The sequence below is a fragment of the Desmodus rotundus genome, chromosome 6 (assembly GCF_022682495.2).
Source record: "Desmodus rotundus isolate HL8 chromosome 6, HLdesRot8A.1, whole genome shotgun sequence".
Lineage (NCBI taxonomy): Eukaryota > Metazoa > Chordata > Mammalia > Chiroptera > Phyllostomidae > Desmodus > Desmodus rotundus.
The window spans coordinates 112,382,485-112,402,487 of record NC_071392.1 but is presented as its reverse complement, the minus strand read 5'-3'; the positions used below and the strand labels follow the sequence as shown (position 1 = coordinate 112,402,487).

Here is a 20,003-nt window from a genome sequence, read left to right as displayed (position 1 = left end):
CCAGGGCAATTAGACAAGAAAAAGAAATAAAGGCATCCAGATTGAAAAGGAAAATCAAAACTATTTTTGCAGATGGCATGATCTTGTATATAGAATACAGAGTGGGGCAAAGTAGGTTTACAGTTGTTCATATGGAAAGTAATACAATAATTAATAAACAATAGTACAAGAATAAACTATGTTTCATGTACAACTTAAACTTATTTCTGTCCCACCCAGTATATTAGGGAAAACATACAAACTATTAGAGCTAATAAGTTCAGCAAGATTGCAGGATACAAAATCAATATACAAAAATCAGATGAATTTCTATACACTTGCAATGAACAACACAAAAACACAATTTAGAAAACAACTTCACTTATAATAGTGTTAATAAGAACAAAATACTTAGGAGTAAATTTAACAAAAGGAAGAAGGCCTAAATAAATGGAAAGGCATCAGTGTTCATGGATTGGAAGACTTAATATTGCTAACATGGCAATACTCCCCATATTGATTCAATGTAGTTCCTATCAAAGCCACGCTGGCCCCACTGCAGAAATTGACAAGCAAATCCTAAAATTCATTTAAAAATGTAAGGGGCTCAGGATAGCCAAAATAATCTTGAAAAAGAAGAATGAAGTTGGAAAAAAAAAAATCACATTTCCTGATTTCCAAGATTATAATAAGACTGTGACTGGCCTAAGAGTAGACACTTAGGTCAATTGTCTACTGAGTAATTGGACTGAGACTTCAAAAATAAACACTTAACATTTATGGGTTTTTGACAATGGTGTCAAGGCAATTCAGTGAAGAAAAAAGTATTTTAAACAAATGTTGCTGGGACAACTGGCATCCATAAGTAAAGGAATGAAGACGGACCCCCTTTTTCACATCATTTAAATAAAAATAAACAAAACCAAAATCAAAAACCTAAAACCTAAATGTAAGGGCTACAACTGTGAGAAGAACACATAGTATAAACTTTATAACCTCAGATTAAGCAATGGTTTCACAGATGACACCTAAAGCATATGCAGCCAAAGGAAAAATAAACTAAACTTCTTTAATATTAAAAACCTTGGGCTCTCCTCAGCTATCCATACCTCTCCTATCCATGCTTGGGAACAGAGCCTGCCAGCACTTCCCTTCTTCTTCTTCTTTTTTTTTTTTTTCCAGTTTTATCAAGGAATAATTGACAGACATCACTGTGTAAGTTTAAGTCTTACAGCATGATGGTTTGATTTATACTTACTATAAAATAATTACCACAATAGGTTCAGCTAGCATCCATCCTTTCACACAGACACAATAAAAAGAAGGACAAAAAAAAAACCTTTGTGCTTTAAAGGACACTACAAAGAAAGTGAAAAGACAATCCACAGAATGGTAGAAAACATTTGTAAATCATCAATAAGGGTCTGATATCCAGACAACATAAAGAACTCTTATAACTCAATAATAAAGACAAATAGTCCAGTTAAAACATAAACAATGGGCCTTTGGCTGGGTAGCTCCCACTGGTTAGAGAGCATTGTTCCAATATGCCAAAGCTGTGGGTTTGATCCCTGGTCAGGGCACACATAGAAGAATCAACCAATGAATGCATAAATAAGTGGAACAACAAATCGATGACTCTCTCTCTCTAAAAATCAATAAATAAAAATAAAATAAAATTAATTAAAAATGGGCTAAAAAAAAACCCCACAATGAGAAATGAAGAATTAGGCTCATCAGTAGACGGACACGCATGGCCAAGGAAAGAATCATCACTCCTGAAGATATGTCAATAAAAACTTGCCAAATTGAAATACAAAGAGGGGGAAAAAAAAAAGAACCACTCCCCAGCAAAAAACCCAACCCAGAACAGAATATCTAAAAACTTGAGACAATTATAAAGAGTATAATATGTGTGTAATTGTGTAATTGGAATAAAAGAAGAAAAAATAAAGAAATACCTGAAATAAAAATAGCTAAGCTTTACTGTGTTTTATGTGAGATTCATTACAGAATAAGAACTTTTGATCTCCAAAAGCAAGTACAGCTTTTATCTCACCAAATCTCTGTGTCAAAACCATGTCCTATCTTGAGGCTGTCTTTTCTGGATGTAAAGGTTTACCATAGATTTGCTGTGATGATCTCTAACATAAAATCATTCATAAGCCAAGCAACCATAGTAACTGCTTCTATCCCCATTCAAAAGTATGCTGGTAATCAGACTCCCTTTTACATTGAAATAATGACAAATTCTACATGTAAAAATTGTTTTCTTGTTATTGATATAAAAAATCAACAGAAATTTAACAAAAGATAAAGTGATATGGAACCAATGGTAATTTAATTATCTTCTCTTCAGATAATAGATCTTAATGAAGAAAAACTTTTTACTCAGGGAGATGACTCTGTACAATGCCCAATTGTCCTTTTCAGATATAATTTAATCTTTAGGAAAAAAAAACCCAACATGACACTAAATGATTTATGGTGCAATGCCCAAACTCACCAGCAGTGGGAAAACATGCATTCTTTCTCCTTTTTTCTGCAGGAAAATCATTGATATCCAGAACAATGCCCAGAATCATAACTAATTAACTTGAACATGCCATTCTTGGAATGTATAATTGAAATGTCATAATACTCCCCTGAACCAGAGCTGTATCCTAATAGAACATGATAGGAAATAAAGTTGTGTAAAAGATTCTGAGGACTTAGGAGGATGATTAGCAAAGAACCTTACAAAACCACCCAAAAGAGGGGCCATCATTACTGACGCCTTGGACATTAAAGGGATAAGTAAGGAATTTTATGGGTAACTATATGCCCACAAATCTGATTACCTAGATCTTCTATTTTCAACCTTTTTCATCTCAGTCAGACGTTCAGATTTCCAGTAAAGGTCCCACAACTATTCCAAGTGCATTGGCAGCTGACTGCCAAAACAACAGATTCTCTGTCTTCCAAAGCAGTACTTCTATACATTCCATAAACAAACTGTCAAAAACACTGTACATCTGGACAACAGAGTTGCAAAGTAAATTTTAGTTGATAGAAAACTGTACTCCTCGTTTTTAAAAAAATATATTTTATAATGATGCTATTACAGTTGCCCCATTTTTTTCTCCCCTTAATTCCCCCTCCTCCCTGCGCCCCTCTCCCACCAGCATTCCCCCACCTTAGTTCATGTCCATGGGTCGTACATGTAAGTTCTTTGGCTTCTCCACTTCCTATACTATTCTCAACCTCCCCCTGTCTACTTTGTGCCAACCATTTATGTTTCTTATTCCCTTGTACCTCTCATTTTAATTTCGGTAGAATTTTGATCAAGGAAAGAATCCTGTTGTGGGCACTTTAAATGTTTCTATGGACATGTTTAGTGATGCTACGAGTTGCCAAACACAAAAGACTCTGACAAATAAAATTGACACTCTGAGTGAAAATAAAATGGCTGAGAATTTCCCAAAATTAATGACACCAAAGCACAGATCCAGAAAATTCAGGAAACACCAAGCAGGATAAATAGTTACTCTATACATATCATATCAAAACCAGAGAAAATCAGAGAGACAAGTCCTGAAAGAAGCCGCTGGTAAACTTATGTTATTTTACCACAGTTTGGTATTTATTTATTTTACCCTTACCCGAGGACATTTTTTCATGGCTTTTAGAGAGGTAGGGAGAGAGAAACATTGATGTGAGAGAGAAGCATCGTTGCCACCAACCTCTCCCCGCCCACCCCACCCCCCTTCCACCACATGCCTCATACACACCCAGACCAGGGATCAAACCAGCAACCTAGGTATATGCCCTGACTGGGAATGGAAACCACAACCTTTTGTTGTGGGACGACGCTCCAATCAACTGAGGCACATCGGCCCAGGCTACCACAATTAAAAAATAAATTTATTTTATTGGTTCCAAAGACAGGGGAAGGGAGGGAGAAAAGGAGGGAGAGCAACATCAATGTTAGAGAGAAACACTGATCGCTACCTCCTGAACCTGCCCTGACTGGGGACCTAATCCACAATCCAGGCATAAGCCCCCCCAGGAATCAAACCCGCAACCCCCTGGTCTGCAGAACAATGCCCAACCAACTGAGCCACACTGGCCAGGGTTACCACGAGTTTTTTTAAAAAGGAAATATAAGATGGCTCATCATTACTGATCCCTTAGCCATTAAAAATATAATAAAGAATATTATGACTAACTATGCCCACAAATTTGATTACCTTGATCACTAATTTTCAACCTTTTTCATCTCATTGCACATATAAACTAATGACTAAAATTCGGTGGCACACCAAGATATTATATATTTTGTGGATCTAACAAAAAATAACTACAATTTTGATTCATTCATGCTGGACAGCTATTGTGTTGGCTATGTCATTTTTTTTTTATTTGAAAATCTAAGGGAAAAGAGGTCAGTGTCCCTGATTAAATAGGTATCGCATGTTCTATAAATTCTTGTGGCACACTGGCTTGAAAATCACCTACCTCTTAAACAGACTATTCCATCTGTTTAAGACACAAATGATCAAAACTAATGTGAAGAGAAATAGCTATGCTGATAAATCTGTATCTACTAAAGATATTGAGTTAATAATTTTAAGAATGAAAAAGTCTCTGAATTTATACTTTCCCAAAGTAGATACACAGACAGCCAATAAGCACAGGAAAAGATGCTCAGCATCATTAGTTATCAGGAAAATGCAAATCAAATCCAAAATGAAATACCACTTTTTACCTACTAGGATGGCTATAATTAAAAAGACAGATAATAGTTAAGTGTTGATGAGGGTGTGGGGAAATTGGGACCCTCATAAATTACTGGTGGGAATATAAAATGGTACAGCCATGTTGGAAAAAGAGTTTGGCAGTTTCCAAAAAAGTTAAATGGAGAATTATCACATGACCCAGCAATCTCACTCCTATGTAGAGCCAAAAGAAATGAAAACAGATGTCCATGTAAAAACCTATACGCAAATATTCAAAGCAGCATTATTCATAACACAAAAGTGAAAAAAAGTCTACCAACAGATCAATGAAAAATATATAATACACACATATAATGGCATATTATTTGGCAATAAAAAGGAATACAGTACTAATACTTGCTACAACATGGATAAATCTTCTGAACATTGTGTAAAGTGAAAGAAGCCAGCCACAAAAAGCCACATATTGCTTGATTCTATTAACATGAAATGCCCAGAATAGAGTGTAAATCCATAAAGATAAAAGGTAGATTAGTGGCTGTCTAGGGCTGAGAGAAGGTTATGGTGAGGGCAATTGAGGAGTGATTACTAACTGGATATGGTGTTTCTTTAAGGGTGAGGAAATGTCCTACACAAAATTGAGTGTGGTGACAGCTGTATAACTCACGTATATAGTAAAAAACACTGACTTGTACACTTTTGATGGCTGACTTGTATAGAATGTGAATTATATCTCAATAAAGCTGTTAGAACTTCAACAAAGAGATAGGAAACCTAAAACACGGATAGAAAACAAAAAAGAACAAGCCCTGGCTGGTGTAGCTTAGTGGACTGAGTGCAGGTGAACCAAAGGGCCGCCGGTTCAATTCCCAGTCAGGGCACATACCTGGATTGCGAGCCAGGCCCCAGTTGGGGGCATGTGAGGAGCAACCAAACTGGGAGAGCAACACTGATGTTTCTCTCCCTCTATTTCTCCTTCCCTTGCCCTCTCTCTAAAAAATCTTTAAAAAGAAAACAAAAAAGAACAAATCAGAAATGAAGAATACACTAACTGAAATGAATACATTACAGGGAATCAACAGTAGAGCAGATGAAGCAGAGGATCAAATAAGAGATTTGGAAGATAAGGAAGTGGAGAACACCCAATCAGAACAGCAAAGAAAAAAAAGAGAATTTAAAAAAACAAGGATAGTATAAGAAGCCTCTGGGACGGCTTCAAGTGTGCCAACATTCACATCATGGGGTTGTTGGAAGGAGACAGCAAGAAATTGAAAACCTATTTGAAAAAAAAATGACAAAACTTCCCTAACCTTCCCTAGTGAAGGAAACAGACATACAAGTCCAGGAAGCACAGAGTCCCAAACAAGATGATCCCAAAGACTCCCACACCAAGATACATCATAATTAAAATGCCAAAGGTTGAGAATCTTAAAAGCAGCAAGATAAAAACGCCATTTCTCTTACTTACAAGGGAGCTCCCATAAATCTGTCAGCTGATTTATCAACAGAAACTCTGCAGGCCAGAAGGGACTGGCAAGAAATATTCAAAGTGATGAAAAGCAAGGCCCCACAACAACGATTACTCTACCCGGCAAAGCTATCGTTTAGAGTTAAAAGACAGATAAAGGGCTTCCCAGACAAGAAAAAGCTAAAGGAGTTGATCACCACCAAATCTGTATTACATGAAATATTAAAGGATCATCTTGAAGAAGAAGATAAAAAGATAAAAAAATATGAGCAATAAAATGGCAATAAATACATAGTATCAACAATTGAATCTAAAAAACAAAATAAATGAACAAGTAGAACAGAAACAGACTCATAGATACTGAGAACATTTTGATGACTGCCAGGTGGAAGGGGAGCTTGGAGTGATGGGTGGAAAAGGTGAAGGATTAAGTACAAATTGGTGGTTACAAAATAGTCATGGGGGTGCAAAGTACAGCATAGGGAATATAGTCAATAATACTCTAATAACTATGTATGGTGTCAGATGGGTGAGAGATTCATCAGTGTGATCACTTGGTAAGTTATGTAATGTCTAATCACTGGAGTGTACATCTGAAACTGAGATAATAATGTGTGTCTACTATAACTGAAAAATAAAAAATGATTTCAACCCTGGCGATCAATGGGGTGACAGATGTTGCAGCCAGATTGCCCTCACATCCATGATTTCAAAGAAAATACTAAATTACAGGCATAAGGAAACTTTGGAGTAATAAAAATGTTCTAAAATAACTGGTGATACTTGCCTAACTCAATAAATTTGCCAAAAAGTATTAAATTGTATATTTACAATGGGTACATTTTATGGTATATAAGTTGTACCTCCATAAAGCTGTTTTTTAAAAAGCAACATTTTGTAAATGTAAATACACAATGTAAACACAAACCAAAAATAAGGTGGTGTTAAGTGTTTCCAAAATCAGTATAAGAGACTTAGAGGAAGAAGTATTACCAGAGACAGAGATGCTCTGTAAGGGCAGAAAGGTCAGCCAGGACAATGTAACAGTTCTGAATTTCAATGTAGCTAATAGAGCTTCAACATGTATAAAGCAAAAACTGACAGGGCTAAAACAAACAAACAAACAAAAACCAACAGGCAAATTCATAATCATAATTTCTCTCAGAAGCTGATATATGTACACACAAAATTAGTAAAGATATTGAAGATAAACAAAATTGAAGATGAAGGCATAGGCAGGTACACTTTGCCTCCTCATAACCAAAATAAGGACAACAACTAATTTAAGAACAAAAAATAACCAGAACTGTCAGAAAATCAAACTGTATGGAAGTCCAACAACCAAGGAATTAAAGAAGAAACATTCATTTAGACTGGTAGGAAGGGTGGAGACAAGCAGCCAGGGTAGAGAGGACACCCCAGCAAGGTAGCAGCTGGCGGACCGGTGGTCCCACATTTGCATGCTGATAAACTGGGAGGAACAACTGGGGAGAGAGAGAAACTGTACAATCCAGGGTTCCAGCACAGGAAAAGAAAGCCTCAAAAACTTCTGGCTGTAAAAACCTGTGGGGGTTGCAGCGGCAGGAGAAACTCCCAGTCTCACAAAAGAGTTCATTGGAGAGACCCACAGGGTCCTAGAATATACACAAGCCCAGCCACCTGGGAATCAGCAACACAAGGACCCAATTTGCTTGTGGGTAGCAGGGAAGTTACTGAAAGCTTGCTGAGAGATGACCAAGCAGCATTGTTCCCTCTGACCCATCCCCCACATACACCACCATCAGGAAGCAATGTGGGTTGCCCCACCCTGGTGAATACCTAAGGCTCTGCCCCTTACTACATAACAGGTGTGCCAAGACAAAAAAAATATGGTCAATGAAAGAACAGATCAAAGCTCCAAAAACAGAACTAAGCAATGAAGAGACAGCCAACCTATCAGATGCAGAGTTCAAAACTCTGGTAATCAGGATGCTCACAGAAATGGCTGAATATGGTTGCAAAATAGAGGAAGCAGTGAAGGCTATGAAAAGTGAAATAAAGGAAAACAGACAGGGAACCAACAGTGACGGGAAGGAAACCGGGACTCAAATCAATGATTTGGAGCAGAAGGAAGAAATTCCACCAGAACAGAACAAAAAAACAAGTATTCTTAACAAACAAGTCAAAAAACGAGGAGAGGCTTAGGAACCTCCAGGGCAACTTTAAATGTTCCAACATCTGAGTATTAGGGGTGCCAGAAGGAGAAGAGGAAGAACAAGAAATTGAAAACTTATTTGAACAATTAATGAAGGAGAACTTCCCCAATCTGGCAAAGAAAATAAGACTTCCAGGAAGTCCAGGAAGCGCAGCGAGTCCCAAAGAGGTTGGACCCAAGGAGGAACACACACCAAGGCACATCATAATTACATTACCCAAGATTAAACAGAAGGAGAGAATTAGAAGCAGCAAGAGAAAAGGACACAGTTACCTACAAAGGAGTTCCCATAAGACTGTCAGCTGATTTCTCAAAAGAGACCTTATAGGCAAGAAGGGGCTGGAAAGAAGTATTCCAAGTCATGAAAGGCAAGGACCTACATCCAAGATTGCTCTATCCAGCAAAGCTTTCATTTAGAATGGAAGGGCAGATAAAGTGCTTCTCAGATAAGGTCAAGTTAAAGAAGTTCATCATCACCAAGCCCTTATTATATGAAATGTTAAAGGGATTTATCTAAGAAAAAGAAGATAAAAAATATGAGCAGTAAAAATGACAGCAAACTCACAGTTATTAACAACCACACCTAAAACAAAAACAAAAGCAAACTAAGCAAACAACTAGAACAGGAACAGAACCGCAGAAATGGAGATCACATGGAGGGTTATCAACAGGGGAGTGGGAGGGGGAGAGGGGGGGAAAGGTACAGAGAATAAGTAGCATAAATGGTAGGTAGAAAATAGACAGGGAGAGGGTAAGCATAGTATAGGAAATGTAGAAGCCGAAGAACTCATATGTATGACCCATGGACATGAACTATAGGGGGGGAATGTGGGAGGGAGGGAGTATGCAGGATGGAGTGAAGGGGGAGAAATGGGACAACTGTAATAGCATAATCAATAAAATATATTAAAAAAGAAAGAGGTGATCTCGTGGTTGCAACATAGTTGATCATTTTGTTATTGTGCACGGTTGTATATTTATTTTTGTGCATTTTTATTTGTATACTTCAACATAAAAGTATTTTAATTCCTTGAAGCAAAACAATCTGTATGTAGTGATTATGCAAGGATCTCTAAGATACATTTTAAGTTTAAAAAATCCAGGTGTACAATGGTGTACACAGTACGATAATAACCTGTGTAAGGAAAAGAAGATACATACACACATTTGATTTTCTAGATTTACAATGTCTCTAGAGGCTACATAAGAACCCAATAACCATAGCTGCCTCTGGGAGTAACACTGGAGGGTGCTAGTAGAGGTGGTGGTGGGCTCTTTGCAAGGGAGACTTACTTTTCTTTGTAACCCATTTGTACGTGTGCATATGTAACTTATTCAAAATGCATTATTACCTCTGGTGGGGAAGGAATGACACAAAATGGGCATTAACTATATTGGTAACATCTTAAGTTTGGCAGTTGGTATATGGTTATTGTGATATATTGTATTACTATTGTTTTTTATAAGTCAAATGTTTAACAATGTTTTTTTTTTAAGTCTGCAGTGGCGCACTGTGGATGCTCAATAAATGTTAAATACCTTTCCTTCCCTATTCCCAGCCTATCTAAACTTACCTCTCACCTCTCTCTCATACAAGCATTTCACTTTCCCCAGTCTTCTAATGGTCGATCATGAAGACTTTCTCAACAGTAGTCTTAGTGCCAGAAATCTCTCTGCTACTGTGTTCAAATTCTACTTATTCTTCAGAACCAACTCAAAGTCTCACCTATTCCATAAAGTTCTCTGAAGTAATGACAGTAAAACTTCACAGGAGACAAAATGTCTTTTAAAAATAAGACTCTTAGAGAACATTCTGCAATCATTCTTCAGAGGGGGTTCATGTCAGCTGATACACAATATTTTATAGTTGTTACATATTTTAATGTGTATCTACACATTGTGTATTTGTCACAGAGAATAAAGACTTTCATCAATGTGTATGACAGCTAAATTTCAGAATACAGGGGAGAGAGAGAAGGTTGGAGGGGGAAGTGGTCAGACAGAGAGAGAGAAATCCTAAAAAGCTTTTAGGAGTAGAGGGGTGGAGAAACAGGTCATCTACACATGACTGGGAATTGGAACACTCTCCCAAAGTCTCATTGGATGCCTAAATACAATGGAATTACACCATTAAAATTTTTAAAATATATTTTGTTGATGATGCTATTAAGGTTATTCTAATTCTCCCTCTTTGACCCCCTCTGCCTGGTACCCCCACTCCCCACAACAATCACTGCCCCCCCCCTTAGTTCATGTCCATGGGTCATGTATGTAAGTTCTTTGGCTACTCCATCTCCTACACTGTTCTTAACATCCCATGTCTGTTTTGTACCTACCAATTTTTTTAAAATTATTTTATTGTTGTTCAATTACAGTTGTCTGCATTGTCCCTCCACCACTCCCCCCCCCACCCCAGCCAAACCCACCTCCCTCCCCTGCTTCCACCCTCCCCTTTGGTTTTGTCCATATGTCCTTTATAGTAGTCCCTGAAAACCCTTCTCCCCACTGTCCCTTCCCCCCTCCCCTCTGGCTATTGTTAGATTGTTCTTAACTTCAGTGTCTCTGGTTATATTTTGTTTGCTTTTTTCTTCTGTTGATTATGTTCCAGTTAAAGGTGAGATCATATGGTATTTGTCCCTCACTGCCTGGCTTATTTCACTTAGCATAATGCTCTCTAGTTCCATCCATGCTGTTGCAAAGGGTACAAGCTCCTTCTTTCTCTCTGCTGCGTAGAATTCCATTGTGTAAATTGTACCTACCAATTTATGCTTCTTAATCACTGCACCTTTTCCCCCATTCTCCCTTACCCCCTCCCCACTGATAACCCTCCGAATGACCTCCATATCTGATTATTTCTGTTCTGCTTGTTTGCTTAGTTTTTTAGATTCAACTGTTGATAGTTGGGAATTTATTGCCATTTTATTTTTCATAGTTTTGATCTTCTTTTTCTTATCTAATTCCCTTTAACTTTCATATAATAATGGCTTGGTGATGATGAACTCCTTTAGTTTTACCTTGTCTAGGAAGCACTTTGTCTGCCCTTCCATTCTAAATGATAGCTTTGCTGGATAGAGCAATCTTGTTTGTAGGTCCTTGTTTTTCATCACCTTGAATACTTCTTGCCAGTCCCTTCTGGCCTGCAAACTTTCTTTTGAGAAATCAGCTGACGGTCTTACAGGAACTCTTTTGTAGGTAACTATCTTCTTTCCTCTTGCTGCTTTTAAGATTCTCTCTCTATCTTTAACCTTTGGCATTTTAATTATGATGTGTCTTGGTGTGGTCCTCTTCAGGTCCAACTTCCTTGCGATTCTCTGTGCTTCCTGGACTTGTATTTCTATTTCCTTCACCAAATTAGGGAAGTTCTCCTTCAATATTTGTTCAAAGAAGTTTTCAATTTCTTGCTCTTCCTCTTCTCCTTCTGGTACCCCTATGATCTGGTTGTTGGTTTGTTTGAAGATGTCCCAGAGGCTTCTTAGCCTATCCTTGTTTTTTTTTTATTCTTTTTTCTTCCTGCTGTTCTGATTGAATGCTTTTTTCTTCCTTATGTCCCAAAACTTTGATTTGATTCTCAGTTTCATCCCCTCCAATGATGGCTCCCTGTAGATTTTTCTTTACTTCACATAATGTAAACTTCATTTTTGACTGGGTCTTTTTTATGTTGTTGAAGTACCCAGAGAGTTCCTTAAGTATCCTGATAACCAGTGTTTTGAACTCTGCATCTGATAGGTTGCTTATCTCCATTTCATTTAGTTCTTTTTCTAGAGTTTTGTTTTGTTCTTTCATTTGGGCCATATTTCCTTGTCTCCTCAATTTGGCAGCCTCCCTGTTTGTTTCTGTGTATTATGTATAGGTGCTTTGACTCCCTGTCTTAGTAGCGTGGCCAACTGTAGAAAAGCGAACCTCCAAATTGCATGGGGCGGAGCCTTAGGTAATTGCTAGGGCAGGGCAACCCATGTAACCACTCAGTGGCTCTGTCAGGGAGGGCCTAGAGAGAGAACAATGCCACTGCCTGGCCTCTGGAGTTCCAGAGGCCTGGGAGGAAGCTGTCTCCTACTACCTGCCCTATTGCCAGTCACTTCAATTTCTTCCCATATGCCACTGGTGTTTTTCCAGCTGTTGCCCTGGTAATGAATCCCAGAGGGGGTGGGTCTAGGTAAGTTCTAAGACCCTTGCGGGCCCTTTAAGAGTAGTATCCTGAGAATCCTGCAATTTCTTCCGCCACCCCAATTTCCACAGGATTTTACAGCCAGAAGTTACTGGGACTTATCTTCCCGGTGCTGGGACCCTGGGCTGGGTTGTCTGGTCTTGGGCTGGGATCCCTCGCTTCTGAGGTATCCCTCCCGATTTTTATCTACCACATGTGGATAAAACTTCACACATCTCCACGCCTCTCCGAGCATCTCCACCACTCCACGCCTCTCAGCGTTTCTACCCCTCCTACCCGTCTGCAGGAATGTGGCTTCTTTAAATCTTTGGTTGCTGGACTTCCATACAGCTCGATTTTCTGACGATTCTGGGTGGCATCTGTTGTGTAGTCTAGTTGCACTTTTTGCCCTAGTTTTGTGAGGAGGCGTCTACTCCTCCACGTTTACCTACGCCTCCATCTTGACTGGATGTCTATCCTTACATGATTTTAAAAATCTCTCAGCAAACTTGGAAAAAAGTACTTCCTTATTCTGCGATCGAGAATCAGAAAGGGGAACTGCAGGATTAGGAAGATGCAGTGGACAACTTTGAGCCAGAGTGTCTCAAGGCAGGTCAGCCACTAAGATAGCCTGTTGTTTTAACTTTTCAGCAGCTTTCTGTGCTGCATCTCCGACAGGAAGTGATCCTCTCCACCACTAAAAATCTAAGGGAAAATAACTTCTAATCTGGCCTCTATACCCAACTAAACTAAATATACAAGCATAAGAATAAAAGATCTTTTCAGACATACAAACTTTAAAAAAAAAATGTTACCCCCCATGCACTCTTTCTTAGGAGGCTACTAGAAAATGTACTCCCCAAGAAAAAGGAAGACAGGACTCAGGAAACGGGATCTAAAACATGAGAAATAAAATGCTCTGATTTTGGTGACAGGAAATCCTAAGAATTCAGCTATTCAGATCCCAGCAAGTAGTTCAAACCAGAGCAGAAAGATGGAAAGTTCTAAGGATTTCTTTAAAAAAAAAAAAAAAGTTTTAGAACTGAGGAATAAATTGTGAGGACCCAAAAAGCAAAGCAAAGCAAAACAAATTTCAAAAGATGACTATTCATTCTAATTTTAAAAGCCAGACTCAAAAGGCTACACCTGGGTATGGGTATGATTCCACTTCTCTGACAATCTGTAAAAGGACATAAGAATAGGACAGAAAACAGACGGGCAACTGCCAGAGGATGGGGTGGGAGGGGATGACTACTATGAGGGAATTTTCTGTATCTCAACTGTAGTGGTGGTCACATGACTATGCATTTATCAAACTTATATGTAGAATTATACACCAGAAAGGGGGAACTGTACTACTTATATTTATTCTTAATTTAAGATATTGGGGGGAAAGGGTGGCTTTTAACACAAAGAAAAACAAAAAAATTATACAACACAAAAATAACTGTTGAATACTATACAGCTCTGCTGTAAGCAATCATATCATCATCACTATCATAATTTAAATACTTAACACCAACACCCAAAACCATGATGTAGCTACAATAGGAGAACGATGGACACAAAACATTTGACAGAGGTGGCTATGAATTAAATTCTAATCTTCTACAAGAGGACAAAAACAGTAATGTCTAAACTTAAAAAATCAGTGCCCTAGCTGTTGTGGCTCACTTGGTTGGAGCATCATCCCATAAACCAAAAGACTGCAAGTTCAATTCCCAGTCAGGGCACATGCCTGGGTTGCAGGTTTGGTCCCCAGTAAGGTGCGTGCGTGGGGGCAACCCATCGATGTTTCTCTCCCTCTCTTCCCCTCTCTATCAATGAGCATGTCCTCAGGGGAGGTGAGAAGAAAGTAGGGTAGGGCAGGGTAGGGTAGGAGGAATGGAAATTTAAAAGTCAGTAAACAGCCTTGTAAGCATGTTAGTAAGAAATATTGTCTCTCCTATTTCCTGGATCCTTCCCTGTGAAAGCAAAAAAACAAAAGAGAAAAAAAAAAACAGCTACGTTGTGGACAGTGGTTGCCTCGGGAGGGTGGAACGTGGGGTGAAAAGTGGGGCAGTGCACTGCTGCTTTGTGTTATGAGGTTCATGATACCGAGATCCTCCCAATCACATTCCAGATATTCAGCTTCACAAGGAGTTTCTTTTACTACTTCTACACTGTCTTACAAGGCATTGACTCTCGTTTTAAAATTATCATTTGGATTTTGTTTTCCTTGTGAACAGCTGAGCACTGTGATGAAAGAGCCATCATCCAGTCATCTTCAAAGTGTGAATTGTTGGCAGGTGCCGTATGGGTTTTTCTCTCAGAGTACTTGTGGTTTGACAGTTTATACCAGTGATAATCTCTTACATCATGCTGCCTGGGCTATCAACCTGTTTAGTGAATGTGACATTTCCCGTTTTCATTGACTTATTTTGTCGTTACCACGCTTTTCTTTTTAAATAATTAAAGGCTGAATTCCACATACGTCAACGTATATCTTGTTTGTTAAGTCCTAAGTTTAAGATATCTGATACCTCAAATGTTAGGTGCGAGGAAATAGCTATCGTAAAGGATGATTAACGAAGATGAAATTCCGTTAGGTTACTCTGGTAACAAATGGGAACCATGAACACTTGGTGTCAACTTTAACAGGATTTGTTTTGTTTCAATGTAATTAGGAGTGAATTTTATGGCCTGTGATTATGAAAACTTCCTGTTAAGACTGATTACATTCATATATGCATTTTAAATATTTTACTTATTTTTAGAGAGAGGGAAAAGGAGGGAGAAAGAGAGGGAGAAAAACATCCATCAGTTGCCTCTCATATCCCAGGCACGTGCCCTGACCGGGAATCAAACTGGCTACTGCTTAGCAGGACGCCGCCCAACCAACTGAGCCATACAAATCAGGGCAATATTCACATTTTTAATTTATGAGAATTTATCCTATCCAGGGGTTTTTAAGTATCAAATGACCCTTGACAGGCAAGGGAAGATTATATTTGACTTAAATCCCTGAGGTAGCACAAATTCTAATGCTTATTAAAATACAGTTAAAACAAGTAGTACCTACTGAAATTTTTTTTAAAGGGAGGAGTCCATCTAAGGAAAAAAAATATGAAGCTACACTCAGGAAAACAGGAATTTCAATATGCTACTAATCATCAAGGAAACAATGACTGGCATTTAGAAAACAGAACAAGGATGTCCTAACCTAGGAGTATCTGAAGGAGTAGGTATCTCTAGGGGTGCTGGGTATGACCTGTATTAGTTCCTCTGCCTTAAGAGTCTAGGATTTACCTAGTCTACCCCTTTCTGTCAATACTGATCATGCAGAGTCTTGTACGTCCATGGTAAGAAACCTGGAATTGATTCCAACTGCAATGGGATAGCCTTGGAGGGTTTTAAGCAAGAGATTTCTAAGATCTGATGTACTTTAAGGATAAGTATGAACAGACTCTGTAAATGCTAAAGCATCATGCCAGCATATTTTATTACCTGGACAGAGGGCAAACTGAAAGGGAAATGGAAACAAGGCACACTACAATCTAAATAGGACAGGCCCATTCTAAGCCATGTGGCCAGGAGTCTTTTTCCAGGCTTCTCTTAAGCTCCATTTAGGGAAATGGGCAAGACTTGGGGAAGATCAGGTTTGGTGGAAGAGTACTAAGGTATTTCTGACATATTAAGTTTGAGGTGTCCATTAGATATCTAACTGGAGAAGCTATTTGGATATACCCATCTAGAGTAAACAGGAAAAATCAGGATGGAAATACAGCTTTAGGATCCATCAGAATATAGAGTGTTTGTTAAAAACAATATTCACTAAATTTTACAGCATGATTATTGTGTTTCAGACATGATTTTAGGTGCTTTACATGTATTAACTCACTTGTTCCTAACCTTAGGATGTTAGTCCCCATGACCATCCCTATTTTACAAATGAACAAACTGAGACATAAAGAAATTAAGCAACTTGTCCAGAGACACATAGCAAGCATGTATCAGAGCTGGGACTCAAACCTAGGTAATCCGATTCCAGAATTCTTTAAAGTCACAGGACTATTTGGGAATACAGACAGAACAGGACTGAGTAGAAGGAAGACTGTGCCCTCGTAAACAGTATGTATTTCAGTTCAAACAATTTACTGAGACCTGAGTACCTGTCAAGTGTCTGACGCCGTTTCTGCCTCTGCAGATGCTAAGAAAAATAGGAAAAGTCCCTCAAGAAGCGCAGTCGAATAGCTACAACCTGATAGCAACTATTTAATGAATATGTACTATGTGCCCCACACTTGCCAAGCATTTTATACATATTATTTCACTGACTCCTCCCAACAACACTATGAGGTAGATGTTATGGCCATTTTAGAAATAAGGAAACTGAAGTTAAATAACACAATGTAGGTCACTCAGCTAGTGGCAGAACGAGGGTTCAATCCAGGTCCATCCTGCAAACCTGGTCTTTTCTAAGGATTTCCTGTTACATGCTACATCATGGATGAAACTTGAAGACATTATTCTAAGTGAATGATCTGTTTACATGAGATAACTAAAGTAACCAAATTCATAGAAACAGAAAGTCATATAAATGGTGGTTGGTTACCAGGGGCTGGGGGCGGGGTGGGCAGAGAGGGGAGTTATTTAATGGGCATCCTGTTTCAGATTTGTAAGATGAAAAAATTCTGGAGAGCTGTTCCACAACAATGTGAATATACTTAACACTGTTGAATTGTACACTTAAAATCGTTAAGATGGTAAATTTTACATTATATATTTTTAAGCACAATAGAATTTTTTTTTCCTGAAATCTGGTCTTTCCCAGTATACCACACACCACAATGGACATGCTTACTGTGCTACAGAAATACCTGTGAAGAACTAATTTATTCTGCAATGTGAGGGAGAGAAGAGGTGTGAAGTGTGGCAAGGAAGACTGTATCAAGGAAAGTTACCAAGAAAGGATACATTTGAAAGACAAAGGTCCCTCCCTACTTTATCCTCACTGGAGTTCTGGGAAGGTAGGTGTCTCTATCTCAACATCTGAAATAGCTCCTACACCTGTATACAATTATCGATCACCACAATAACCAGCCTAAACCAATATTCCAGCAGCCCTCTAGCTGGTGAGCTCCTCCAGTCTCCTCCCATTCCAAGTCACCCAACACTGAAAACATTAAGGGTCCAAAATTCCTTCATTCATTATGCTAAAGAACGCCTGTGACTCCCTAATGCCCTCAGAACATAGAGGATTGTCAAGATGGCGGTTAGGAGCAAATTATCTGACCTTTCTGTGCCTTAGTTTTCTCATCTGGTTTAAGGGGTGAGTGCGGATACCAAATTCAAAAGACGGATGATTAAATAAAAACATTGTGTACCTTGCACAATGCTTCAGCCAAAGTACTGCATCTGATCAGTGAAGGTGAGTTAGTTTCCTTTCTGCCTGTTCCTAATCCCCAGCTCAGTAAGGTATTTTAGTTTAAAGGACAGAGCAAGTATTTCCAAGATCTTCTTAAGGCAGATAGAGAATGCCAGTGGGGAAAAAGTTACTCATCCATGCTTATTTCAATGTCCAGGAAAATACTGCTCACCCAGCATTGCTTCTTCATCCGCAAACCTCCAAAGAGACCATCTGATCTTTATTTTATTCTGTCCTTTTAATCATACAAGTAATACTGAAATGTTTCGAGATTAACATACATATATAATTATACTGCGAAAAGTCTCACTTCCATTTTCTCCTCCATCTACACAATTGCCACTGCACTCCCAACAACAACTTCATTACTTGTGTATCCTTCAAAAGTTTCTTTATGCAAAAACTGTCTTTAAATTAAGCTGATGTTTTACAGGTGTATTGACAACCTAAGTTCTGAGAACACGGAGGGGGGAAGGGAAGGAGGAAGAAGCCTAGGTTTATTTGTCCTGCTTTACCTTAAAGCAATGGCCTTGTCCATGCAAAAAAAAAAAAATCATAAATTGGGCGCCACTAGATACCAAATATAGCATTAATATTACCTAATTACTCTTCTACCCTTACTATGCACCAGAAATGCACTTAATGCTTTGCACAATTATCTCCTCTGACCCTCAAAACACCTTAAGAGATAGGTTACTAATTATTATCTACATTTTACAAATGGGGAAACTAAGGCACAAGAGGGGAACTTGCCCAAGCAAGAAAGAGCAGCAAGGCCTGCTCTCCAGAATCCTCACTCTTAACCATGACGCTCTACACTGGCAAAACAGATACTGTCCCTGCACCCGTTGTAGCATAGCCTAATGTGAGACACTGGCGAGAAAAACGGGTAGACAACAAAGAAATATTTAATCACACACGAAGAAAGTAAGGTGAACGAAACAAATTCAGGGCTGTGACTGAGTAACAATGGGGGCCTACGGGGGGAAAAGGCCTCTATGAGAGGATGACATATGATAAGCTTAAGAACCGTTTGGGGACTGCAATGATGACCCACCGCCCAGTTCACAGGGGAGAAACTCGAAGTACGCAGAGACTAAAGCAAACTCGCCCAGGGTCCCCCAGACGTGTAGACGTGGCGCAGGGAAGGCAGGATCCAGGAGCTGGGCCCAGGGCTCGTACACGCCATTAATGCCTGCTGCAGCCCAGCCCCGCTCGGCTCCTTACCGGGGGCCTGTAGACGGGCGCTGCCCACCACCCCACCGCGGCTGACAGCGTCCGTGCAGCCCACGGGGTGGTCTCGCGGTCCGCCAAGGGGGGTCGCGCCCATACTGCAGCAGCCCGGAAAGGCCTCTTCCCCGGCCCCCCGCCAGCTCCCTCCTGGTCCGCCCCGCCCCTCCGGGCCGGCTTCGTACCTGCACGGCTCGGACCAGGCCCCGACCGGTCAGCTGGCCCTGCCGCAGCTGCAGCAGAATGTTAGCGGGCCGCGGCCGGCCGCCCCATCCGCCCCAGGCCGCAACCGTTGCCGCCGCCCATCGCGCTCGGCCGGCCCCAGACCCAGCAGCCGCCGGCGCCGCCGCCATGTCTCCTCGTCCGACAAACAGGAAGCAAGCGGCCCCAGGGCCGCGGAGATTTCTACGGGGCAGCAGATGGGTGTCCACAGCGCCCCCAGCGGACCTTCGGCGGAGGCACAGGCCGCGTGGCAGGGACCGTGCGCGCCGCGAGGACTGCTGGGAAATGTAGTCTTGGTCTCCAGCAGAGCAGGTGCGATGAGGGTTCTTCTGCACCAGTTGTTTTTCAGGATCCTGGGACCGACGTCTCGGCGAGGTCTCCCAGGTCGAGGTCGAGTCCTGCGTGCGCACTCTCCCATTTCTTGTCTCTTTGGGGAGTTTACAGCCAACTGGCCTGGAAAAGATCCTGGATTCCAGGCCAGGAACCAAGCTACTCGGTCTAACTCTTGCCTGCCTCTTTGCCCTTGACCCACCGCAGACCTTGACAGCCTAAGAGTCAATTTCCTGGTTAGTTCATTCAATAACTGGTTCCTGGGAGCCTATTCAGCCAATAAATAGTTCTTAGGGGCCTGCTCTGCGCTC

The 20,003-nt window shown here is 40.1% G+C and overlaps 1 protein-coding gene across 2 annotated transcripts in view; it reads right to left on the bottom strand.

Annotated features, from left to right (window-relative positions):
* TRPC4AP (transient receptor potential cation channel subfamily C member 4 associated protein) overlaps nt 1-19,538 on the bottom strand; it is a 75,191-nt gene extending 55,653 nt beyond the window's left edge. The window contains exon 1 of one of the 2 annotated variants that reach the window (XM_053926164.1): nt 19,326-19,538. In XM_053926164.1, coding sequence (XP_053782139.1) covers nt 19,326-19,493 — 168 coding nt within the window. In that variant the 5' untranslated portion in view covers nt 19,494-19,538. The remainder of the gene's footprint in view (nt 1-19,325) is intronic. The other variant, XM_053926163.2, reaches the window with a different exon arrangement.
* Nucleotides 19,539-20,003: the final 465 nt, after the last annotated feature.